The sequence below is a fragment of the Lineus longissimus genome, chromosome 5, assembly GCF_910592395.1.
Source record: "Lineus longissimus chromosome 5, tnLinLong1.2, whole genome shotgun sequence".
Lineage (NCBI taxonomy): Eukaryota > Metazoa > Nemertea > Pilidiophora > Heteronemertea > Lineidae > Lineus > Lineus longissimus.
In genome coordinates this window covers 8,721,510-8,747,410 of record NC_088312.1, presented here as the reverse complement: position 1 = coordinate 8,747,410, position 25,901 = coordinate 8,721,510, and the positions used below count along the sequence as shown (strand labels likewise).

Below are 25,901 nucleotides of genomic sequence, written 5' to 3'. Positions count from 1 at the left end.
TTCAAAGATTAAGCGGGAACCATGTGTCAATATGTTTTGAAGTCAACTTCTTTCTTAAAACATTCGATGACAGCCTAAAACTCTCATGCACGAATTGGGCTGTGGCCTTCGGGTCCCCCCCCCCCCCCGCTACCAACAGTTTCGTCTTGACATCGTTCACATATGATCAATAATGGTCAATTATGGCCAATCAGATATCAAAATTGGTACCATTAACCCACAAATGTGCAGATATCACAGATAAGAAATATATCGCTCGAGGTGATATACATTCGCGATCTAGAAACATGGCGTTAGATATTTAACCTGTAGACGGTTCATTCTAAGTCGTTTTTGATTGAACAGGACTTGATATTGATTCAAGAATTTTAGCTTTCACGAGCGCGGGGCCTGTATAAGCCTATATTTTGAAGGTTGTTGTCAACAACCCAGTGCCCGCGGTATCAAAACAACCCAGCTGAGAAGGTATTGTGTGTTAGAGGTAGTCTTGAGAGGAGTGCATTTGGTTAAGGAAAATCTCGCAAGTTTATACTTGGGGTAAGTGTGGTCATACTTTATGATGCAGACTCCACGTGGGCCTCATGTTCAACACTATCGTTTTCTTCTCATAAACGACACTTCGACAGGGCCATCAACGGTTTTTATTTGAGAAGCAATTTGATTGAGATTTGCATCCATCAATGAGTACCCGGATTGTGTGGAGTGCATGGTTGTCAAACTACCGTCAGCCCTGGCCTCATGGGTTCCGAGCCTGGATTGCGTTTACTGTAATTCAGCAATAAGTTCATTCCTCATAAGAGTGTCCGTTGAACAGTTTTGATGTAGACGTATAGAGCGTCTGTGAAGTAGGAGAGACCCCTATCGATGACATCGTGTAACTTAATTTGACCTTACCCGTATCTTGCCTATAGTCCCCATTCAACCCTTGAGCTTTCAAGTTGAAAGACAAGGCGCATTGCAATGCTAGTGAGCAGTAGCCCAGAGCAGTAGCCCCGGTTACTAGTTTTATAGCCCTCTCTCCAGGATAACTGACGTAGTCTTACTCAACAGTTAGTTAACTGATTTTAGCCCTTAACCACAGGTTACTGACTTAATTAGCACTACTCCTCACCATCAACGCTAAAAAAATCTGTGAAATCTGCAACCTTGCAATGCATGACTTTGGATGAGAGAAACCCGCTTTGCTACAATGAAACAGAACGGCCACCAACAGAAAACAAGGGCACTAGAATTGCCACAGCGAATTTCAACTCTAATTTTTGCTATGTTTATTGTAACTAAAACTATGGATTTCGAGAAATGATACGATGTCGAATTATTTGTAACTAGTCGAGGTCTTTCAAAGAGAAGCCCCATTTGATGACGTCTGCTGCGTGTCTCGCTGTTGGTCTTTGCTCGGGGTCTATGTCTTTACACCAGCCAGCAAGGTTTTTTAACCAATCTTTAAATCCGTAAAGGTTAGCCATTAGCTTGAGGACCACGCCCAAGGAGTATATGTCAGACTTTAATGTAGCTTGGCCACCGCAAAAGGTCTCCGGAGCATGATGAGGGAAATGGTCCATGTGCCACTGGCGATCCGCCACCGAGACGTCGTGCTTGTACGGTTCGTCGTTCGTCGCAGTAGCCATACCAAAGTCGATGAATTTTGGCTTGTAATGGCCCTTTTCAAGGTTGAGGACCAAATTGTCTTCCTTCAGGTCATTGTGCATAATCTGTTGATCGTGAATCTTTGCGAGTCCGTCACAAATGTAGTAGCAGATTCGCTTCAGATCTTTTCGAGGAACCAATGTGTTTTTGAATAATTTCCTTTTAAATTTCTCATCGTAGCCCATCACGCCCCACAACGATGTACCACCTTTCTGCAGTAGGCGTTTGGTGCCGACGTGTTCTAAAACTAGTCCTACGGTGCGATGATATGGTGTATCCAGAATCGCAACCAAACCAATGAGCTTGGCGACGCATCCTGTCTCCTGAAGGCACTGTGTTATAGCAATCTCCTTCACAATCATCCTGAAGTCTTCTTCACTTTTTGACCCTGCTTCAATACAAAACAGCTTGATCACAACCAACTTGGTGTCGTCTAATTTCCCCAAGTAAACGTCTCCAAAGCTACCGGACGAAATCTTGATGGCGTAGTCTGTGCCCTCATGCATCACGAATTTGACTCTGGCTCCCGACAAAAACAGGTTTTCCAAAGGCACGTCAGGACATGGTTTGTAATTGATCCGCTGGAGCGAGCTTGTGAATTGCAGGTATGTTTTCGTGGGGTATGACATGATACTGGGCGGGTTACGGCGTAGTTTTGAAGGTGCTGGGTACCCGTATCTTTGCTTGATGTTCCGTATCACATGCTTGCTCTCATTAGGAGACATGTCGCGAATTCTGTTCTGCTGTGCGCACAACTTTCGTAACTCCTTATTTATATGAAATTCGACATCTATTTCCTCGTCCTCGGTCAGTTTTAGATCGGGTCTTACTCCTTTGCGCGCATCACTTCCTGTAGCTTCATCATTTACTTCGTCTGAAGGGTTCCTTGAAAATGCAATGTTCGCCATCTTGGTACACCTTCTTATTCCGACAAAATCCCTATTGTCGTATTCTCTGTTGTAAATCATGATCTGATTCCTATTCAAATCCGCCCGTGTTTCTGCGGAGTGAATCTTGCGTTCCTTATCACTCTCAAATGTCGTCTCTGCCACATTCACGCCGTTTTCATCACCGTCGTTTGCTGTGGAAGCAGTGTCCTGGCCATCATTGGCATTGCCCATATGTAGGACAGTAAGACGATAATGTGCATGTATTTCATCACGCGTCATTCTTGCTATCTGCGCCAAAATCATGCTGCGTTCGTCCCCGAGGACGTTTGCCTTGGTAGTTGTCGCCTTGCCCCCAATGTCAATGCCCGTCCTCGGTCCAGAATGTTGATCAAGTGGTTCCATACAAGTCTCTCCTGTGTCTTTCCTTATGAAACTGTCTTCCTTTTCACTGTCGTCTGTATCCTCGACATGAATGACAGGATCCACTTTTAGTCCAAAGAATCGATTAAAGAGTTCCTCACGAGTCTCAATTGCTAACTCTGCTAAACCGCTACTGTCTTCTTGTCTGCGGTCCCTTGCTTTGTTTGCTGTCTCCTCGTCAAGAATGACTATGTCCGCTCTGAGTCGAGAGAGGCTATCATCGTGTTTAGCAGCTCTTGTTATCGCTAGTTGGTCAAAGAGTTCCTCACAACTTACATTTTTCGTCTCTGCAGCAATGATGGCGTCTCGATTTCTACGATCGTTTGTCTCCTGGTCACGAATAGTAGCCCTCGTCATCACAAGCTGGTCAAAGAGTTCCTCGCTACTTACACTTCCCGTCTCTGCCACAGTGAAACTGTCTTTATTTCCAATACCGTTCGTCTCCTTGGCACCTAGAGCAGCCCTTGTTATAGCTAGTTCGTCAAAGAGTTCCTCAGAACTCGCACTTCCTGTCTCTGCCACAATCATGTTGTATTCAAAGCCCTCATTTGCCGTCTCAGCAACACTGATGTTGTCTTCAAAACTCTCAATTGCCGTCTCTGACACAATTATGTTGTATTCAAAGCCCTCACTTGCCGTCTCTGCCACACTGATATTGTCTTCAGAATTCTCATTTCCCGTCTCTGCCACAATGCCAATAGTGTTGCCTTCAGAATTCTCACTTTCCGTCTCTGACACAATTATGTTGTATTCAAAGCCCTCACTTACCGTCTCTACCACACTGACATTGTCTTCAGAATTCTCATTTCCCGTCTCTGCCACAATGCCAATGGTGTTGCCTTCATAATTCGCACTTGCCGTCTCTGACAAAATTATGTTGTATTCAAAGCCCTCACTTGCCGTCTCTGTCACACTAATGCTGTCTTCGGAATTCTCATTTGCCGTCTCTCTCACAAATATGCTGCCTTCCGAACTCACACTTTCCGTCTCTGTCGTAATTATGTCGTATTCAAAACCCTGACTTGCCGTCTCGGCGACACTGTTGCTGTCTTGAGAGGTGTCACTTGCCGCCTCTGCTATGATGATGCTGTCTTCTGAATACGCACTTTCCGTCTCTATCATAACCATGTTGTATTCAAAGTCCTCATTTGTCGTCTTTGACACAATGGTGTTGTCTTCGAAACTCTCACTTGCCGTCTCTGCCACAATCCCTTTGATTTCATCCCGACGATCCTTAATTATAGGCGTCTCTTGGCTAGCGGAACCATCCTCTACCCTTGTTTTAGCTGGGTGATCAAACAGTTCCTCACATCTCTCGCTTGCCGAGTCTGCCACAGTGAAAATGCCTTCATATCCACGTTCGTTTGTCTCCAGGCCACCAACATCCACTCTTGTCTCCTCAGAGTGATAAATCACCTCATCACAACACTCACCTCGTGTTTCTGCCACTATAATCTTGTTTTCATTACCATGGTTTCCCATTATGTCAGGCTCCTGGCCAACAATATTTTCCTCCACATTTGCTGCCGCGCATTTCTCCATGCCAGCCTTCGTCACGATTCCCAAGTCTACGCCTCCACGGTCGCTCAACCTGATAGCTAATGCTTCGCCGTTGATGTCTCCCGCCGCATTTGTTATCTCTGAGACCACGACGTTATTTTCTTCGTCTTCATATTCATCAAGCTCGGTAGCTTTCTCCTGGCCACCAATGTTATCTTCTACTCGTTCATCTTTCTCGGTTACTAATCTCTGGCCACCAATTTCTTCAGTATCCGTCTGAGTAGTTGTCACAATCTCACTGTCTTGGTGTCCACTGTCGTTCAATCTCAATGGCTCACCTCTAATATCATCTGCCGCATTTTTTACCTCACCAGCCACAGTCGCCACGTCTCCACGTTCATCTACCTTGAAACCTAATCCCTGGTCACCAGGGACTTCAATATCCGTCTGAGTAGCAGTCTCAATCTCACTGTCTTGGTCTCCGCCGTCGCTTAATTTCAATGCCTCACCGCTCATATCATCTGCCGAAATTCCTACCACACCAGTCGCAATCGTCTCATCTCCACATTCATCAACTAATCCCTGGACACCAGTGTCTTCAATATCCGTCTGAGTAGTAGTCACAATCTCACTGTCTTGGTCTCCGCCGTCGCTTAATCTCAATGCCTCGCCGCTAATATCATCTGCCGTAATTCCTACCACACCAGTCGCAATCGTTTCATCTCCATATTCATCAACTAATCCCTGGTCACCAGTGTCTTCAATATCCGTCAGAGTAGCCGTCTCAATCTCACTGTCTTGGTCTCCGCCGTCGCTTAATCTTAATGCCTCGCCGCTAATATCATCTGCCGAAATTCCTACCACACCAGACACAATCGTCTCATCTCCACATTCATCAACTAATCCTTGGTCACCAGTGTCTTCAATATCCGTCTGAGTAGCAGTCTCAATCTCACTGTCTTGGTCTCCGCCGCTAATATCATCTGCCGAAATTCCTACCACACCAGTCGCAATCGTTTCATCTCCACATTCATCAACTAATCCCTGGTCACCAGGGACTTCAATATCCGTCTGAGTAACAGTCTCAATCTCACTGTCTTGGTCTCCGCCATCGCTTAATCTCAATGCCTCGCCGCTAATATCATCTGCCGAAATTCCTACCACACCAGTCGCAATCGTTTCATCTCCACATTCATCAACTAATCCCTGGTCACCAGTGTCTTCAATATCCGTCTGAGTAGCAGTCTCAATCTCACTGTCTTGGTCTCCGCCATCGCTTAATCTCAATGCCTCGCCGCTAATATCATCTGCCGTAATTCCTACCACACCAGTCGCAATCGTTTCATCTCCACATTCATCAACTAATCCCTGGTCACCAGTGTCTTCAATATCCGTCTGAGTAGCCGTCTCAATCTCACTGTCTTGGTCTCCGCCGTCGCTTAATCTTAATGCCTCGCCGCTAATATCATCTGCCGAAATTCCTACCACACCAGTCGCAATCGTCTCATCTCCACATTCATCAACTAATCCCTGGTCACCAGTGTCTTCAATATCCGTCTGAGTAGCCGTCTCAATCTCACTGCCTTGGTCTCCGCCGTCGCTTAATCTTAATGCCTCGCCGCTAATATCATCTGCCGAAATTCCTACCACACCAGACACAATCGTCTCATCTCCATATTCATCAACTAATCCCTGGTCACCAGTGTCTTCAATATCCGTCTGAGTAGCCGTCTCAATCTCATTGTCTTGGTCTCCGCCGTCGCTTAATCTTAATGCCTTGCCGCTAATATCATCTGCCGAAATTCCTACCACACCAGACACAATCGTCTCATCTCCACATTCATCAACTAATCCTTGGTCACCAGTGTCTTCAATATCCGTCTGAGTAGCAGTCTCAATCTCACTGTCTTGGTCTCCGCCGTCGCTTAATCTTAATGCCTCGCCGCTAATATCATCTACCGAAATTCCTACCACGCCAGTCGCAATCGTCTCATCTCCACATTCATCAACTAATCCCTGGTCACCAGTGTCTTCAATATCCGTCTGAGTAGCAGTCTCAATCTCACTGTCTTGGTCTCCGCCGTCGCTTAATCTCAATGCCTCGCTACTAATATCATCTGCCGTAATTCCTACCACACCAGTCGCAATCGTTTCATCTCCACATTCATCAACTAATCCCTGGTCACCAGTGTCTTCAATATCCGTCTGAGTAGCCGTCTCAATCTCACTGTCTTGGTCTCCGCCGTCGCTTAATCTCAATGCCTCGCCGCTCATATCATCTACCGCGATTTCTACCTCGCCAGACACTATCGTCTCATCTCCACATTCATCAACTAATCCCTGGTCACCAGTGTCTTCAATATCCGTCTGAGTAGCAGTCTCAATCTCACTGTCTTGGTCTCCGCCGTCGCTTAATCTTAATGCCTCGCCGCTAATATCATCTGCCGTAATTCCTACCACACCAGTCGCAATCGTTTCATCTCCACATTCATCAACTAATCCCTGGTCACCAGTGTCTTCAATATCCGTCTGAGTAGCCGTCTCAATCTCACTGTCTTGGTCTCCCCCGTCGCTTAATCTCAATGCTTCGCCGCTAATATCATCTTCCGAAATTCCTACCTCACGAGTCACAATCACCTCCTCTTCAAGCTTATCTTCCTCTATTACCAAGTCCAGGTCACCAGTGTCTTCAATATCCGTCTGAGTAACAGTCACAATCTCACTGTCTTGGTCTTTGCAGTCGTCCAACCTCAATGCCTCGTCGCTTATACCATCTGCCGCATTTCTTACCTCAAGAGTCACAGTCGCCTCGTCTCCACGTTCATCTATCTTGATGCCTAATCCGTGTTCACCAATGTCTTCAATAGCTGTCTGAGTAACAGTCACAATCTTACTGTCTTGATCTCCGCAATCGTTCAACTTCAATGCCTCGCAGCTAATATCATCTGCCGCAATTCCTACCTCGCCAGTCACAATCGCCTCGTCTCGACGTACATCTTCCTCGATAACTAATTCCAGGTCACCGGTGTCTTCAATATCCGTCTGAGCAGCAGTTACGATCTCACCGTCTTGGTCTCCGCAGTCGTTCAACCTCTGTGCCTCGCCGCAAATGTCTCCTGCCACATTGCTTACCTCTGAGGTCACAATCACGTCCTTGTCTTCTCGCACGTCGACCGCAATCACCAATCCCTGGTCACCATTGTCTTCAATATCCGTCCGAGTAACAATCACAATCTCACTGTCGGTGTCTCCACAATCGTGAAGCATGATAGCAGACTCCTGGCCGCTACCGCACCCTACTGCATTTGTTTCCGCTGCAGGTACAATGTTGTCATCGTCTCCACTGTCATCCACCTCGATAACTAAGGCCTGGCTTTCCTCTGCCTGTGGTACAACGAGATTCTTAACCGCCTGTGTGCCGGTGAATTGCTGAAATTGCGAGTTTTCAAGAGTGTACAAAAATGTATTAGATGAATTTGCAAAAAACAAATCCCAAACGTTTGATAACTAAGCGAAGGGGAAGGCGAGTTCAGTGAACCGGAACCCTCTCGGAGGTCATTACAAACATCGTACGTTTGTATGGTCACATCAAGGGTTTATTCCCGTCGCGCTGTCACAATGCCGTTGTCTTCGCCTTTTCTCCATCAATGTTTGCGTCAGACTCACACTTACTTGCATCTTGATGTTGAGGTTTTTTCACTCCTTCATTATTACAAAAGTATTTGAAAAGTTTGAAATATCGAGTGGCGGAGTACATTGAAAATCACTGCTTCTACCAGAATGACTTACTTGAGACTCAGGCTGAGATGTGCTATTTTTCTTTCCTCTGCCGTGGTTGTCTCCTTCCCCATCACCGCTCTCCTTCTCATCCGCCCTGCCTTCTGCAAGGTCGTACCTTCTTGCAATACCTTCAGTTACAATCCCGATATCTCCGTGGATATCTCCCACTTCTAGTTTGGCAGCAACTCCACTGGCTGCTTTGCTTCTAACTTTCGCCACCTTCGTCTTTTTGCGAAAGAGTCGTCTCAATCTTCTCCTCTTAATTTTCGGGGGTTTCGGGATCCGAATACTTGCAAGCAATGTCGCCAATGCAAGAAATCCATCAGCCAAATTCGGTAAAAAACTAAAATTTCCCCTTGCCATCGTAAGATTTGAGTGAATACAAAGTATACAGAGCGCTATATAAAATATATGTTGTACACCGTTGAGAACGGAAAACAATCTGACGCGGTTGCTACGCTCGCCTTGTGATGACGTCATGACGAGGACACGACAAAGATTGTGTGACGTCACGATACGAAACTCGCAAGGGGCGCACAAAAGTCGATGGCGATGCTGTATGGTTCTTGTGGGGGTTTTTCTGGTTATACCCACATATTTGCTTTAGATCGCGGGCCGACCGAATTTGATAGACGGCGTCGCAACGCTGATCGAAGCAGCCTTACTTAATTCTGTCACACCACTTTTTCTTTTAGATACGGGTAAATTTACAATACAAGAGGGACACAATGACCTCAACTAAGACGTAAGTAACACATCCATGATCAGGCCACAATGTCCAGGGCCGTAGCTGGAGATATTAGGGGCATATGCCCTCCCCCCTCCCCAAAAAAAACCCGGTCACAATCATGCAGATTTTGGCTGATATTTAGACAGACGGAGGAGGTGTTCAGGGGATGTGACATCGAGACCAGCCTACTAACGTTGGTTACCCATTATACCATATTCCCTATTTCCCCCCGAGTCCAAACACTTTACCATATGTTACTTATTCCTGATTCTCAATGTAACGGGAGGTGTCCCTGATTCATCAGAATTGATGTTCTTTGATTTCCGTATTTCATGTCCAGCCGAGGCAGACTGGCCTCCATCACCGAGAACCCCCGGTTGGGCAGACGACGGTCCAGCTACCGGACAATATTGGAAGGCACCACCCTCCTGGCAGAGGAAGCCATCAATCTAACCGTCTACCTCAGCAGACGATCCGTGCCGTGTAGGCTCGTTTGGCTTTATCTTCTGCAGGTTAGTCAGTCAAGAAAATGCGTTTTAAAGATTTTCACTCCTACAACTGTTTATCAGCGACAATCACCCTCTTTCACTCTTCCAGCTGCTTATCAATAGCATTATCTTTCAAGTCATTGCTCCTCTATTCTTCAATTCTATTGTTTTCAGACGAAAACTGCCTTTAATCTGGTTGACACAGATGATGGTGTGGCAGAGGCCATGAACAGTGTTAGTGATGTCAATCCAAATGGCACAATCCCTTGTCTTGAAGACGGAGATGTGGTGGTCTTTGATTGGTAAGTATGAAGGTGAAAAACGATTTTGAAGGGATTGTCTTTAACTGATAGATGATGAAATTGAGATGCAAACCCAAATGGAACCATTTTTGTGTTAAAGATGTCGAGGTGTAGGTCTTTTATCGGCATGTATGAATACACCACAATGGGTACATCCACTTGAGATGGGATGTGATTGTCTTCGTGTTTATCTAAAAGCCAGGACAATGTCACAACTTCAGACAATATCATGTGGACAAGACCAACAAGCATTTGTGTTAAATCTAAACCTTTTTCCAATTCACTTCTAAGTGTATTATCAAAAGGTTTGAATTTAAGATATGGAACATTATTCAAAATGCTCAAAAGACAAACCGGATTTGAATTCCAGTCCAGCCATGATCTTCTACCTGGCTGAGAAGTACACAGGGCATGCCGAGATGGGTCCTACACGTAAGATAAGAGCCAAGGCAGAGGCCATCATGTGTTGGGCAAGTTCGACATTGCTAAGGTAAGATCCTTGATTATCCAATAGCTGAACCTTCGAATGAAACTTCATAAAACTGATTTCAGTGAAAATTGGGGACAATGTCACAACCTGATGAATCTTTTAGAGAATGGTCATTTTATTACCCAATATAACCGACAATAAAATTAGGTTTGAAAAGGCAAAATCCCTAATTATGGAACCTGAAATACCCTCTGGGTTTTTGTTTAAATAACTCACGAAAGATGAAGTCAACTTTACAAAAACATTGTAATCCATCAACCTCATCGATTTCAGAAATATTCACCACGACTTCATCAGTACAAAAGTTGGCAAACAAGAATTTGATGACCCAGAAGTCAACACTGAACTAGGAAAATTAGTCGAAGAGGATGTAGTACACCACCTTGAGACGTTAGAGAAAATATATTTGAAGACAAATCCTTATCTGCTGGGGGCAGATCGTAAGTAACTGGAACTCTTTTCCCCTGTGTGGGATCTCTTGCTAGCCCTGGCAAAGTCATTGTGAAAGGAATTCAAGTTTTATGCCTCATTCAATTACTCAGGCAATTAAAGTGTAGTGTCCTCCTAAAGTAACAAGCACAATCGTTATCGCTGGATTTAAAAAAATGATGGTCACATCATGACTGTGTTTTTAAACACAGTCATAACACCTCGACCGCCAGACCACAGTTTATCACAGAATTCACTACAACCTATCTTGTGAAACCCCCCTTTCAAAACTTTTTTTACAAACAACTGATAATGTCATTTTAATAAAATCATTCGATTTTATTTCAGCTCTTTTTGTGGACAGTTACATTGCCATGATCATTACACTGCTCGACTTAGCCAGTTTCAATATGAAACCATACCCAAAAGTAAAACAGTGGATCGACCGAGTAAAAAAACATAATGGTGATAACTGGGAAGATGTGTGTGAAGTACACAATCTACAAGTCATCCAGAGGGGAAGTAGGAGAGCTTCATTCATGTGATAGGGGGTGATCCACCAAACATGTCGGAAGTAAATGACAAATGACGTGGCATTTTGACAGTTAAGGAAAATCTCTTGGTGACTTCGAAGGGAAGTTGGTGGATCAACCACAAAACGTTTACAATCCAAATACGGTACACTTCCAAATTTTCAAGGCTTTTATTTTGGCGGATTACAAAATATCTTTAAGTTTTTCAAATCAAAAACAAATTTTCGCAATATTTCTTTAGCTAAACAAGGTTATTTCTGAAATCCTCAAAAATAAAAAGCTCGAGAAAATTTGTTGGTTTACTGTATTTTTTCACAATTTAATCAATAATCAATCACTCTTGACTCTCGTTATCTGATTGGAAAGGTCATCAAAGCCTGAATAATCTTTTCTAAAGCAGTCCTGGCATCTGATGGATGGAAAATTTGTAATGCATCGATAGCTTTTTCGCCATGGTCCTTACACAGGTTTTGAACTTTGTTTATCGTTGAGCTTGATCCAAAAATGGCACGGTAGAGCTGGAAGAGAAAGGATACAATTTTGTCTCACCATGAACAACCTATAGATATGAAGTAAATATCAATTTTGAATCATTATTTTGCTATTCTAATGTACTCAAGACTCTGGAACCCCCCCGAGGTCAAGTGATGACTCATCCAGGTTGAAGCATAGTGCATGGTTTAAACTCTACAGTCCAGAATGAGGATGTGAGTAGGCCAAGTCAAGAGATGAACATTTAACACAGACAGGCCTGCACAATTAAACCCATACAAGGCACAGCATTCCCAAATTTTAGGTAAAACTTACTCTTTTTTCATCCAATAGTTCATTTGGTTTTATATCTTTGTTGTTTTGTAAATACATGATGGTAGGGGCAGACGTTAGCGATAGTTCAACCTCACTGTCAGGGTTGAGGTATGGTTGTAGTTCTTCATGTAGCTGTATAAGAAAGTAGTATTCAAGATATTCAAATAAGAGAAATTGTTGTTTTTACTTTATTTTCCAAATCAACAATTTTAAACAAACAACGTCCATCATATATTCAAATACAGTGTATGTGCAAATATTCTATTTCTATTCACCTTTTGTGTGCAAGCCATATGTTTTCCAAACTCTGAGGCCTTTTCCTGCCTCTCCTCTGAATGGCCTGCCAGCTCCATGGCAGACCTACAACTCTTGGCGATCAGTGCTCCTCGTGATAAGTAACAGTGTTCTTCCCACTGGTCTATGGAGAATGGTGCAGGTAAAGGTAGGTTGGAGTCGTCTATATGGACGAACTCCGCTTCCATCATGTTCCCAATGGCACTGGAGATAATTTCAACTACCTTGAAATTATAGAACAAAGTAAGTCAAATGAAATCATACAACTGCCCCATCTCTGTACTCAGCAACTACATGTAGAATGTAATTAAAAGCTCAAATCAGTAACTCCAGGACTTCTCAACCTCAAGAACCTTGCTCCCAACATATCAAATGCATCTAGCAAAGTTTCTGCCATGTCTGTTGTAAATACAGTGAGAAATATTCTCGGAGTAATATCTATAAATCTATAGAACATTCTCATTCTCAATTTTCGATTCTGGAGAAAATATTATTAACTTACTTTTGTGTTTCTCAGCTGGGCCAGAGCTGTGCAAGCATTTGCCAGAAGGAAATCTCCACTGAGAATGGCGACCTTGTTGCCAAGCTCCATGTCCTTGAGAGGTCCATCAGTTGGCTGAACATCCTTCAAGTTCACTACACCAAGGTGGATCAAGTTGGCCGTGTGGATTAACTCGACGATTTCAGCAAGTTGTCTCTGGCTGAAAAAAATGTTTTAGGAACATGTTGATCATTCATTGATGGTAGGAAAACGGGCTGTTCTCATCAATAATAAAACTTCCCACAGGTTTCCTCTTCTTTTTCTTCTTCTTCTCACAACCAAGGAGAAGACAGCACTAATTTCTTTCACATATTTACCTGTTGTGTATTCCACTGATCAGTTCATCATTCATTGCTGGTTGGTCAGTTTTTGTGGTAGGCCCTGCTGCCTTGGAAATCAGGAGGACTATCAATCCTCTCGTTTGAACTGCATGCTTCCCTTCAAGAACCAAGCCTCTGGAACAGATGAAGGAAATACTACAAGCAAATGTTTGGGAAATACCTCACAGAGACATTCATGACATTAGGCCTACAAATGTTGTCCAAGTCTAATCCAATGAACATTGGGACATTAAGCCTGTTGTGCTCGACTAAAAAGACCTACTTGAGAAACCAAGAACCTAGTGTTATGAAATGACTGCAGGTTAACCTAATAGAACTCTAATCAGAAGGTAAAATAGTAGGCCTAAATTTAAATTTGACCTTTCGTTAATTGGGGACTATAGGCAGGAGCAGAGGGGCCAATTTGGCCCTGGGTCATGTCAGATTCAGCACTAAATACACCCGTGTCAGTACATTCCTTGTACAAATGTGAATCACTTCGACTTAATGTGAGATGCGAGAGACCCCTATAGGCGACTTTGTATAACTTTATCTTGCCTGCCTAGCTGCTGCCTATATTGTCCCTTTAAAATGTTTGTCTCAGCCAACCGTAATGATGGTCAGTATATGATGCAGCGACCTGGATCTGGATAGATAATAAATAGAGTAATCAGGCTGATGAGTTCGGTTGCGCTTTAGTGATATGCGGTGATTGGATTGTTTTTGTCTTGAGCAAAGCTTTGAACAAGTCGAGTAAGGCTTTGAACAAGTCTTTATGTTTGACGCATCCGTACGGTACTCATGTTTTTACCTTGCAGTTTTCAACAGTGGATGCTTCGTCCCAACTAATTTTCTCACATACATTGCTACATTGGACATTTCATCACTGAGGAGGCAGCGGAGACTCATGAATGATGTTGGGTATCCAACAAGTTTTTCTGCATCAGAGACGACCTTCGTAAATGTGATGTCGTTTGGCCGGCCTCCTAAAGTTCCACCAGCAAAGAAACTTAAAAGTGATGCGTGCCTGACAACATCATCTGATATGCCTTTATTCAAACTTGCCCTGATAGAAGTGTGTTTACTATCACAAATAACCCGCCTGGATGAGCTGGTCATGTTCATGAAACGGGCGACACATTTTGACATTGGAACTGGAACACAAAGTTTTGTTGTTCTAAACAATAACTGGGCCATTCTTTTGTATTTAACCGACCCAAAAGTTCGTTCATATATCAATCAACAATGTAGGCACATCAACTTTATTATATTTTATAGAGTATAGAGTTTATTAGCATTTTTGTGGTGTAATTTAGCCAAAATATTTCATGTTTGGTAAGCCGGTGTGTACTACGTCATCAATTTCGGGCTCTCAATAAAAATACATTCTTGTGCGAAACGAATCGTTTGTTATAAAAAGCAACTGATAATTATGGATAGATAAAGTCTAATTAACCTCACAAGTTTAGTGTTTCGAAATAAGATCATACGATAAGGAGTTTAAAGGGACCACAGAAACCGTGACATCACACCTTTTCCACGAAGAAGTCCTTTTTCCTGGAACTACAGAATTTACCAAGAAACATAAAATCTGCACTGAGTACCCATTTCCCCTGCCAGGAACCTGTTCAGTAAAGTCGTGCTATATGGAATAGACTTGTCCCTATTTTTAGACTCAATGTAGGTCTTTTATTGTACTTGAAAGTGTTAATTTTGAATGCATGTGGTGAGTAAAACTTTCAATTTCTCATTTTTATTTCATTCACCATGTAATGTTCACATGTAACATTTCTTCTTCCAATACTGGGTTTCAGTCTAAGCAGACCATTAGTCCCAGGCAATTTCACATTGCTTTCACAATTTTCACATACAGGGCCTAGCCTATCTGATATCTGATTTGCACAATTCACAGTTAATTTCATCATGAGACGGTCACATTTCGCACTCCTCGTCATCATCATAGACGAACAACCTCTTTTTGGAATTCGCCCAAGCATGCAGCAGAGACATGGGCATAAAGATACATGTATTAGTTTGGTAGACCATACATTGACATGGGATGGATAGGCTGACGTCAATGCCAGATTCTGTGTGATATGACTTGGAGAGCGCTGAACTTAACAAGTTGGTATTAGCATGAATGATCGTCTGCAACGATATGCAATCCTATCCTGACCTATGGACGTACATGTAGTCTCAATCTGTAAGACATTTGGGGTAGCAATGTCAGGAAAACAAGATCTTGATCATGATTACTCTAGAACCTCTCTATGAAGGACACCCTTTGGACTGACAACTACTGTCCTTAACAGAGAGAGGTGTCCTGATCGGAGAGGTCAAATTGAATGGAAACAACCAATTTGGGACCAAACCTGGTGTCCTTAATAGAGAGGTGTTGGCTATGGGAGGTTCCACTGTATTTCCATGTTATCACTGGTATGGTTTATATGATTTCAGATCCTTTTCTTCTACAGATGTTAATATGATATTGATGTTGCTATGGAGAAGGCAGTGGATTATTTTTGATATCTTATGTGTCAATTCTGCATGATTTAAACTGAATTGGTACCTCATAATCATTCTAATGTTTTCTTGGAATATACTATTACTAATGACAATGCTTGCAACTGAAACAGGCTACTTCAGTTGTTGGGTCATTCGTCAATTCAAATGATTGTAAGTTCAGTGGAGATGGACATACAATGAGGCCTATCCTTTATAGTGCACATGTATCCTGTTTCTCTCTTTTTAATTAAATGCTAAGAAAGTGGGATTGGCTGGGATTAGGCTAGTGCTGCTAGAGAATGTGAATGACTTGTGCTGCTGACTGACAGTGAATAAAGTGGAAAGAAAAAATATTGGTCAAGAATATCCTGCTTATTTTTTGTAAGTTTAGATAGCCCCATAGGTTCCACAGCCAGTTCAGTCTATTCAAAAGTGTTCCTGTAAAGTGCAAGATGTGATCAAGTTTTCTTACCGCTTCATTCATCATAACTCAAACTGACGAGATCTGACCTAGATATTAAACTGGATTTTACACCTTCTAAATATGGTCTTCCTTCTTTGTAAATATGTTTATGTCTGTCTACATGTAATTGTGACTTGCGCATAATGTTCTAAGAAATGATATCATAAATTTTATTTTAAGGCTGTGTCTTCAAAGCTTGCTAGCTTTGGATAGCCCTACATGCCTAATGTATTTGTTTATTCTTTTCGTCAGACAAGCAGTGGTTTTACTTCAGTTTTAATATTTTATATATCTTGTTGGGATTCATATTTAAACTTGTAAATCTAGAGAATATTACCGTCGAATTACCTGGATTTAATTGGCCTGGAAAATGCCAGTGAAAAGATTTCGTGGGGAAACTTATCTACGATCTCCAGGTGGTGAAATACATTTAAGCCTGACCATAAATGACGACTCAGTTTCAGAATCAGATGGTAAGAAACATGGATAAAAATAAGGCACATAGATTTTGGAAAAGCTTTTGCAATCTCAGTCCTTGGACAAAATAGGAGGCCTTCATCGATTATTTTGACTGATTATCATCTTTTTGACCTCATACATTCTGGACAGATGCTGGCTTCATTCATTGTTTGTCTCCTTTGCTTTGATATTTTGTCATGTTTGCCAATGTTATTTATTGCCAGATGATAATCATGATAATAGTGATCACTGATTTGGACATAATTTGATTCATCTTTTGATTTATGATGTTGTTTACCTATTTTGACTCAACTTGAACTCGCTCATGTATTTTGCTTTTTATGTTTTTCAGATGACAGTTTGCATGGAAGGGACATGAAACCAAGCGAGGATAATATTCGCCAGTTGATAGCTGAGGCCTACCAAAGTCTAGAAAATGGCAGTGTTCATACAGAGGTGAGAGTTCATCGGTCAGTTGTTAGAGGGTTAATGGTTCTGATGATTGTCACGAATGTTTGGGATCTCAGAATGTCATGCAACATGTGTATTTATACCAGGTAGCAAACAGAACCAATGAAGAGGGCTTAGACTTTTACATTTACTTAGAATAGATATCAGTTATGAATTCACAAATTTAAAAACAACTGAGCCACAAAGTGTGAGTGACTTTTTTTCAAATGACTCATGTAATATCGTTTCCTTAGTTGTTGACTCTGATTGTTTTATGTGACATTCCAACTAAAGGTTAGTCCTGCTACAACTGAAAAATTTGAATTACTGCATTTTTAAGTTGTCTGCTGTGACTAAATTTTCTTGAATATGTGGTCAATGACTTTAAGAGATAAGAATCGGGTCAAGTCCTGTGCTTATTGATCTGTTGGTCTATTGAGAAATGATCATGCTCATCATTTCCAAAAATGGATTTCGGGGAATCTTTTATTTGTACAGGTTGTGAAGTGACTTTGTTTGTTCACCAAGCATGACATGAGAGTAGTGCCATTTACAGTATACACATTCAGAAAAGTGAGAGAAGATCACATCTGGTTTAAATTTGAATCTTTATTCAGCTCTGAGGTGGTCTCTGTTGCCAAAACGATGCTTGGAATCAGAAAACTCTATTAATCCGGTTACTTTAATATTCTGTAAATGTAATTCAAGTCTTCAATCTGATATCTTGTACCACTTGGAAAAAAAAAACGGTGATGGTATTCCATTTGAAGTCTTATCAGTTTGGGGTTTATCTTAATTGGTTCTTCGAAATGATCAACAGGAGAAAAAAGCTGCTGAGGGAAGTTGATTAGATTTCCAAGCATACAGGATGATTTGTACATCATGTTTTGACTGAACACTCTGGAAATATGGGTATTTTGTTTACAGTGAACTTTCCTAAGTACACCAGTCTTTTTTGGACAAACTAGCTTGGTCAAATCCATTAAACATATGAAGATTCCAAGATTCATGTCAATGGAAATCCTATTCTACATGTAAAGCACGGTATGGGTGGAAAAGCATCTGAATCGTCACCTAACCCGAAGGCTGATTTCTAGGCTTGACATCGTGTTTTGTATTGTTTCAGGTTAAGATCAAGGAGGTGTGTTCCTTATATAGTTCCCTGACATCCTCGGAGAAGTTGCTCTTCCTCCACGTGCTGGGGACAGAGTTCAGTGCGGATCATAACAGCGTAGTGCCATTAGCTGCCCAGGTCGGAGCATTCCATGTAAGTTGAAAACAACAGCGCGGCCTTTGACGTACACTAGTCACAACAGTTTCAGGAGACATTGTCAGCATTATCAGTCAGTTTCTAAGGTGATAACTGCCATTCCAGGGCTGTATTTGGCTGGGGGCAGGGGTGAAATCTGCCATGGCATGGTGGCCTTGGTTAAATTCAAGCCCTGGATTCTCAGTGGACAGTAATACAATACATTGAATTGCAATTTTATCCTTTCCAACTTCAGGATATTCAGGATCGAGAAAGTGAAGCATTCCTCAGACTAGAAGAGAGATTGAAAGCAGCGTTAACACCAAAATATCACAAACTCTTCATGCAGATTGGTAGGAATGATGGTGGTGTCAAGTTTCTTGTCGATATGAGGGCTGACATATTAGTAGGTTGACAATTATAAGTCAGGTCTAGATGAATTTTATGACTCTGGCTTGTATGTAGATAGTACTGTTGAGCTACGTCCCACCCACTTTGACACGCAAGGCTCTAATATCACTCGACCTTGAACAAGCTCTAGAATAGGGATTGGACTTATTGTGGCAAGATGTGTTCCAACTCGATCCCACCCCGTTGAACACCCATTTCATGATTTGATATTTCCTATTGCAGGTGATCCTGTCCCAGATCAATGCCAGTCAAGAACATTACTACCTCAAGTCAATGTGTGGTGTACTAAAAGAAATGGTTGCCTTATTATTTGCACCGGACTACCTTCAGCTAACTCGAGTCCAATGGGAATCTCCGGGAGATGTCATCAAAAAGGTAATATCAGAATAAAGGAAGATATCTGCATTTATTGTACATATGTATTTCAGTTAGGCATCAGATGAATCTTGTTTAAACCAAAAATGCCATTAGTTGCTTTTGCTACTCTTAGTATGATGAAGAAAGCTTTCATACCACTGTGTGAAGCAAACAACCTCTCAAGCCTCAACAAAGTGTGACTATGGAATAAGTGATAGGGAACACTTTTAAAAACCTTAAGAAATGTCCCCTTTTTGGTGTGATTGTTCATGATTGCTTTTTTCTTCAGATATCTGAATATGAGGCCATAAATCCCATCCGCAGTGTGGATGATCTCAAGCGTAGATTCGGACCATACCGACGGTGCTATATCTTTACTCAAAGTCGTATGTCCAGTGAGCCAGTGATTGTGTTGCATACTGCTTTGACACAAGAAATATCAAGTAATATACAGGTGGGAGATTCTACTTGTTATGGGTGAAAGTTTTCCCTTGATAATGTAAGATAAGACATACATGTAGGTCTGATGACAACATCCGTTACCAAAGTTCCAGAAATGAAATTTTCACAAACAGCTAGGAATTGTTTCCGGAAATTTTCTAACATTTTTAGAATTGTTCTCCAAACATGTCTTGTTCTCGAAGGGAAAAGCCTGAATACACCACTCATGTGACATTTTTCTTGTTTCAGACGCTTATAAACAACGATGCTGGATTCTCAGAATTTGGAGCGCAGTCCAACGGCCATTTTGAGGACACCAGCAGAATTACTACGGCTGTTTTTTATTCCATTACATCAACTCAGAAAGGTAGGTCAGAGAATGACGCATCGTGATGCTCAGAAACGTGAGGAGAGGCATTTTAACAGTTTTTGAAATGAATAGTTGAACTATGGATCATGGATGGATGATTCTTTTGTCCAATATGCAGGGTTTAAAAAAGTTTTGTCATGGAAACCCCCCAAATTGAGATGGAATAGAAGTTGGGCATTTTTCAATTATGAGCTCTAAACTTCCTGATACTCCTTCCAGGCCTGCAAGGAATTGAATTTGGCAACTATCTCATCCCACGAGTCATCTCAGAACTGATGCAGGAGTTTCCACGGTTACGTCACATCGTCAGCTTGTCGCCATTACCGGGCTTCCGAGATTGGTTGGTTGCCGAGCTGGGGAAGCTGAAGCATTTGAACCGTAAGTTGCCTGTATAAATTTCTCATTACCAAAAGTCTAGCAACGTTTCATTGACTTATACTTGATGTTAAGAGCAGACTTATTTGTAAGCTTGCCTCTGAGCACATTACATGAGAACCCATTTAACCCCATCTATAGCAGCACAGGTGAATTACTGCCCATGGTCTACTGTAAGTAGTAGGCACAAACCTTCCCTTTTTCAGAAAGGAGTATACTCCAATACTGCTATACTTTGCTGATAATTTGAACTGTTACTATCATCTTCTTTGTAGAAATTGGGGAATCTGCCCATACTGTGTTATTCACTGCCGCCGAGTTGAAGAACCTGGCACCTTTCTATGGGAGTGCTAAGGACACGTGTCTTGATGGTCTGCACAAGGCTCTCAAGGATCACAGCTGGTTAAAGATGATGGACCTCGTACAGGTGCTGAAGGAGCCACTAATGAGGCTGTGTATACGATATTTGTATATTGAGAAGAGGAGAGGATATGCTTTGAATCCCGTCGGTAGGTAGTGCAACCCTGATAAAGCATGCTTAAAATCAGACTCCAGTGATCGATGTCACAAACTCTTTCTAATAACCTACTGATCTTTTCCAGCCAATTTCCATTTGAGGAACGGGGCGATGGTTTGGCAGCTGAATTGGATGGCCGACCCTAGTCAACGAGGGATGAATGCCGCATTCGGCATGATGGTTAACTACAGATACATTCCAGGAGAAACAGAGAAATATAGTCGGGAATACATAGAAAACAAACTGATTGAAATATCTGACAATGTCCTACCATATGTGAAAGCACTCCAGGAGATTTCTCGGAAAGACGCTCACAAGAAATCTTGACAAATGGAAGTGGATGATTAATTGCCGTCGGAACTGCGCACAGCACGTTTCAAAAAAGTTCTGTGAAGTGCCAATCTTGGGTTATCTTGGAAGTGACAATTCCTTCGAAAGCTTTTCCAAATCGCTGAGCTTTCCTTAAGTCATGAAATTCTCACAGATGATTATATATTACAGCCAAAAAATTCTTATCTCAACAAATGAGTGGTTTTGTAGTACCCCGGTACATTGTGAACATCCAAGCATTTCTCTGTTGCACAGCTGGCGGGCAGAAAAAAGTTGAGGTAACCGATGGTCACCGCCTGGAACTACACCAAACATTTTTGAAGTGATCCTGTTGGATAAGTTAGGTCGTCAGTTGACTTGACTATGGTAGTGAACACAGTAAACGATTTTAGTCTCTTTCACAGTATTCTTTTTAATAGCGGAAATCGCCTTAAATATATGCAAGTGCCATGATAGTTATATTTTGATATGGACGTATGAGTTGTCCATTGTGAGGCAGAGATCTGAGCTTCGAGTAAAACTTCTTCTGATTTATTTGTGAACATTAGGTGATTTAGACTTGTATGGGGCCATTCTTTTTAGGTTTGTGGTGTAACTTGGAGTTATTCTGGTAAAACCAGGTTGTTTTCTGTTCGATTTAGGCTGCTGAAGTTCTTTTCTTTTGAAGTTCTTTTCTTTGATAAGAATTGCATTAGGGCCGACCAGATGTCTTGAAATTTTATAGCTAACCTGCTATGAGTCTGTCATGTAGGACAAGAATCATTTTGATTGTTCATCTGATATTGTTCTCAAGGTAATATCCATCTAACCATTTTGTACTAAAGGCATGATTCATTATTCAATCTCAATCATTCATTCTGTTCGATGTCAAGATGCATTTATTTTTCTTCCTTTAACGTCGAATAAAGAGACATGTACCATTGTAATAATCTCATGCTATTATAAACTCGCTTGGCGATGCTCTTCCATTCACACCACCGTGCTCATTAATGCCATTGCTTTATGCAGTAGAACTAGTAGAATAAAACTTTTGCCCCAGTGCCATTTAGTAGTGATGCTCAGTTAGTGATGATAAATGGACAACTTCTGGGCTGAGCCTGTTTGACCCTCAGGGTCACTGTGCACTCGGTTGAGTGGTGTTAAAGGGGAACTAAAGCAGGAGCCAGAGGGCCTGATTAGTGGTCTCCAGGAGATTAAGATGCACAGAAAGGGAACTCGGTATTGTTTGACTTGGTGATGAAGAGATGCCTTGGTGCTGTCAACTCTTTCACCAGTCTCTTCCACCTTGAGGGTTGAGGTATCCTGGACTGTTGGTGCTGAAATACTGTAAGAGGAGACACCTGCTTGTAATACATTTGAGTTCTCATGCCATCAGCTGTGGGCTACCCCCTGACTGAGCATAATTGAGAGATTGGTGGAGCTGAAAGTGAATTGTATGTCCTGTTGACCATTCTGGCCTTGATTGACATGAAAATAGGCTTTTGTTGTCTCGTCATGTGATCATGTTGTAGAATCAGAGTTGTACATGTATAAAAAGTCACTTCATATCCGTATCAGGGCCTTTCATTTGGGAGTTGGCAGCATTATTTTGGGTTGCAGTGGACTTCACCTGCTCTGTGACTGTCAGTGTCATACCAATACTTAACAAAGTTGAAACTTTCAAAGTTTGTTGCCAACTTTCAATGAAAGGTGCCCCTGTAAATACAAATGTACGTATTTAAACTAAAGCTATTATCACCTTGATAATGTCCAGATATTTTTATGATAAACCTGTGTCATATTAGTTGTTAACTACCATAAAGTTTGTGTATGAATAATTATCAATAAAATGCGCTGAATATTATTACGGCATTGTCCATATTCATTGAAGATTACGATGTTACATTCGTCATGGTTTCAAGCATAGGATAAGAAAATATTGATTTTCTTATTGTGACATGCTATCACAGGATACTAGCGGCCAAAACGCCTATGAACATTCCCTTGTCATTCAGACTTCTTGGATATAAGCGTTGCTCCTCTTCCCTACTTTTTTGAGACATCCTGCATAGTAAAGGCAGTGCAAGAGAGATAGGTTGTTACAACGTCTCTATGTTCCTTTATAGATCCTTTCCTCAGAACCAGCTAGACATTTTTCCACTATTTGCTTCTGTGCTCCAAAGATGTGAAAAAGGAACGTACTTTTTAAGTACAATTGAGGCAACAATTCCACACAGAGGGGGTTAATTTTGAGAAGAAAAGGTACATCCTTTTCATAAGGCAGAAATTTTCATTCTCAACAACAACCAAAAGACAGCAGTTGACAACCAGATCCTTCCTCAGGAGGTCAAGGAAGCTATCCGAACCTTGAAAAAGGGAAATCTCCCTGACCGGACAACATCCCCGGTGAACTCCTGAAACACGGTGACCCTGCACTGGTGAAGGTCATGACCGCACTTTGCCAGAAGATTTGGGAACAAAAGGAAAGATCGAAGAAATGGACACAATCCCTCATCATCTCACTACCCAAGAAGGGTAACCTGCGCTTGTGCCAATACTACCGCACCATAAGTCTCATCAGCCACCCCAGCAAGGTCATGTTACGTATCATATCCTCAGCAGACTCAAACCCAAAAGTCGAGGAGATACCATCAGAGGAACAGGCCGGCTTCAAGAGTGGAAGAAGCACAACCAAACAAATCTTCAACATCAGATTGTTAGTTGAAAAATACCTGGACCACCAGAAGGAACTACATCACAACGTCATTGATTTCACTAAGAAGGGTTTTGACAGCGTGTGGCATGAGGGCCTTTGGAAGGTCATGAGGGATTACAACATCGATAAACCCCTGGTCAGAATAATCAAAGAACTGTACAACCAACTCGGCGACTTCTTCAGAACGGCAGTCCGAGTTGGTGATGTTGGTTCATTTTGAGCAAAAAAAAGTGAAAAATTTTTTTGTACTTAGAAATTTGTTCATCACTCAGGCAGTTGAAAATTTTTCAAAAATTTCAAAATCAAAAAAACTTTGGGACAGCAGTTTTTGGTGATGTTGTTTCATTTTGAGGAAAAAAAAAAGTGATGGCGATGGCGACGGCGACGACGACGACGATGACGACAGACGACGACGACGGTCTGTCTCCTTTCCCCTGCACTCGTCAACGTATTCCTGGAAAACATCATGCAAGACTCGCTGAAGTGCTGAATTGAGTGATGCAGCATCCTCCTTGTTCTTATGAAAAAGACCTCAGATTCACAACGGTAAAATCGGAGTTTACCAATTGCTCACTATTGTAAAAATATTTCACTGTCCCAATTCATCATGGTACATCCTGGCTTGTCTTCAAGAGGACAGTGGAAAAAAAGAGACTAAACCAAGGCAGAAGGGTCCTGATCTAGTCTCATGCACTGAATAAATCGATATGTGATTTATGAAAATTTATTTCGCAAACTTAAATACATAATGTACATAAATTTAATCGCTGTGTAAAAGTTATAACCTATACAAATTATGCACACTCAAAACAAATAAACTAATCTAAATAAACTGTGTATAAAACGTGAAAATGCAAAGCATCATCAGGCAAGGAAGGTTAGACACACATAATGTACAGATTGCCAGAAACTGATATCACCATTGGTAATAAACAAAAGGGGAAAGTTGCCTCAGGAAAGGGGATGGTTGGCCAGTATTAGAAAGTGAACTCTTCAAAATCTGTGCATGTGATACATAATGCAAAAAAATCTAAGTGCTAAACAGGCAGCCACACGCATTTCGACTAATTATAATGATTAACTGACAAGAATATATTATGAGCAACAATCTAGAAATAAATAAATGCACACATTATTTATAAGGTTAAATAGCTCTCCAGCAGACCCTTTTTGTGAATGGGTGGACAGATGACTCAAATTCAAACAAGTCCATCCAAAATGGCAAATTCGTTAGTGGACAGTTTAATTCAATTATTTATCTACTGGCAAATATCACTGTACCCATTCTATCAAAAAAAGGATCCCTGCACATCCATAGCATATGAAAATAGGAGGAATATCAGGCAAGATACTTGGGTGAAAAAATAAAAATGGAACTATCAGCCAAGCTTGATTGTAAAGTAAAACAGTCAAGTTTGAAGTTTTATAAGCTTGGAAAGAAGTAAGAGAGATAACATATTTTTATCACAGAATTTGCATGGAGGGATTCATCTGAGTTTTACAAAAAAAAACAAACTAAAAGAATATCACAACGGTGAACTTTGGCTTGGTTCAATGTTAGCAAGCCAGTTACTGTTTATATAAAAAACTTACAAAAAATCGAACAATGTCATATTTGTTGTGACAAAAGTTAACTTATTCTGTTCAATGGCAGAACTTAACAATTAACAGTCGAGTTTTTTTACTTGGTATCACAGAGGAGACCAACACCCCTCAAGACCCAGTGATCAGGGTCCTTGCTGGTCTTCAACATGAGAGGGAAGATATAGGTCAGATCAGTACGCTGTGGCTTCTTGTAGACTGGACACTCGTAGATAGTGTTGCTCTTGGCGCGCTCAGTGTTGATGGCGAAGACATGCACGACAGGGATCTGCGTGTACAGCACCTTTGGCGAGGGCTCGATCAGTCTGGTGTTACGCCGGTCCCATCCGGCTCCATCCAGGTACAGACCGTACACGTAGACGCCTTCAGATGGTCCAGCAGTGATGTCCTCCTTCATGGACCTAGTGACATCATTGGCGAGGATGACACCATCGAGAGCCCATCCCTTGTGAGCACGGGTGATCTCTTGTCGCATGGCCGTAAGGAAACCCTGCAGAGAAAGAAAA

General features: G+C 41.8%; 5 protein-coding genes across 8 annotated transcripts in view; 3 read left to right on the top strand and 2 right to left on the bottom strand.

Moving 5' to 3' along the window:
* The first annotated feature begins 242 nt into the window (after positions 1-242).
* On the top strand, positions 243-11,221 carry LOC135488644 (glutathione S-transferase 1-like). The gene is made up of 7 exons (XM_064773290.1): positions 243-537; positions 8,933-8,982; positions 9,308-9,479; positions 9,630-9,757; positions 10,128-10,247; positions 10,521-10,687; positions 11,025-11,221. Exons 2-7 carry the CDS (start codon positions 8,966-8,968, stop codon positions 11,219-11,221), a joined length of 801 nt encoding a protein of 266 aa, XP_064629360.1. The 5' UTR covers positions 243-537; positions 8,933-8,965.
* Positions 11,222-11,559: 338 nt separating this feature from the next.
* LOC135488643 (all trans-polyprenyl-diphosphate synthase PDSS2-like) lies at positions 11,560-14,501 on the bottom strand. The gene is made up of 6 exons (XM_064773289.1): positions 13,983-14,501; positions 13,169-13,306; positions 12,813-13,011; positions 12,292-12,534; positions 12,017-12,148; positions 11,560-11,727 (listed from the first exon to the last, which is right to left on the bottom strand). Exons 1-6 carry the CDS (start codon positions 14,366-14,368, stop codon positions 11,560-11,562), a joined length of 1,266 nt encoding a protein of 421 aa, XP_064629359.1. The 5' UTR covers positions 14,369-14,501.
* Positions 14,502-14,633: 132 nt separating this feature from the next.
* LOC135488246 (malonyl-CoA decarboxylase, mitochondrial-like) lies at positions 14,634-22,941 on the top strand. Of its 2 annotated transcripts, none has more exons than XM_064772774.1 (10): positions 14,634-14,897; positions 16,951-17,054; positions 18,175-18,315; positions 18,554-18,703; positions 18,931-19,083; positions 19,355-19,519; positions 19,756-19,873; positions 20,096-20,254; positions 20,527-20,760; positions 20,854-22,941. In XM_064772774.1, the coding sequence occupies exons 2-10, from the start codon at positions 16,974-16,976 to the stop codon at positions 21,093-21,095; spliced, it is 1,443 nt and encodes a 480-aa protein (XP_064628844.1). In that variant the 5' UTR covers positions 14,634-14,897; positions 16,951-16,973; the 3' UTR covers positions 21,096-22,941. The 2 variants fall into 2 exon arrangements, with proteins under 2 accessions (XP_064628844.1, XP_064628843.1); XM_064772773.1 differs by lacking the exon at positions 14,634-14,897 and adding an exon at positions 15,989-16,612.
* Positions 22,942-23,524: 583 nt separating this feature from the next.
* LOC135487759 (uncharacterized) lies at positions 23,525-24,013 on the top strand. The gene has a single exon (XM_064771830.1). It carries the CDS (start codon positions 23,525-23,527, stop codon positions 24,011-24,013), a length of 489 nt encoding a protein of 162 aa, XP_064627900.1.
* Positions 24,014-24,528: 515 nt separating this feature from the next.
* LOC135487455 (dynein axonemal heavy chain 5-like) overlaps positions 24,529-25,901 on the bottom strand; it is a 42,529-nt gene continuing 41,156 nt past the window's right edge. For all 3 annotated transcript variants that reach the window (XM_064771112.1, XM_064771111.1, XM_064771113.1), the window contains one exon: positions 24,529-25,885. In XM_064771112.1, coding sequence (XP_064627182.1) covers positions 25,475-25,885 — 411 coding nt within the window. In that variant the 3' untranslated portion in view covers positions 24,529-25,474. The remainder of the gene's footprint in view (positions 25,886-25,901) is intronic.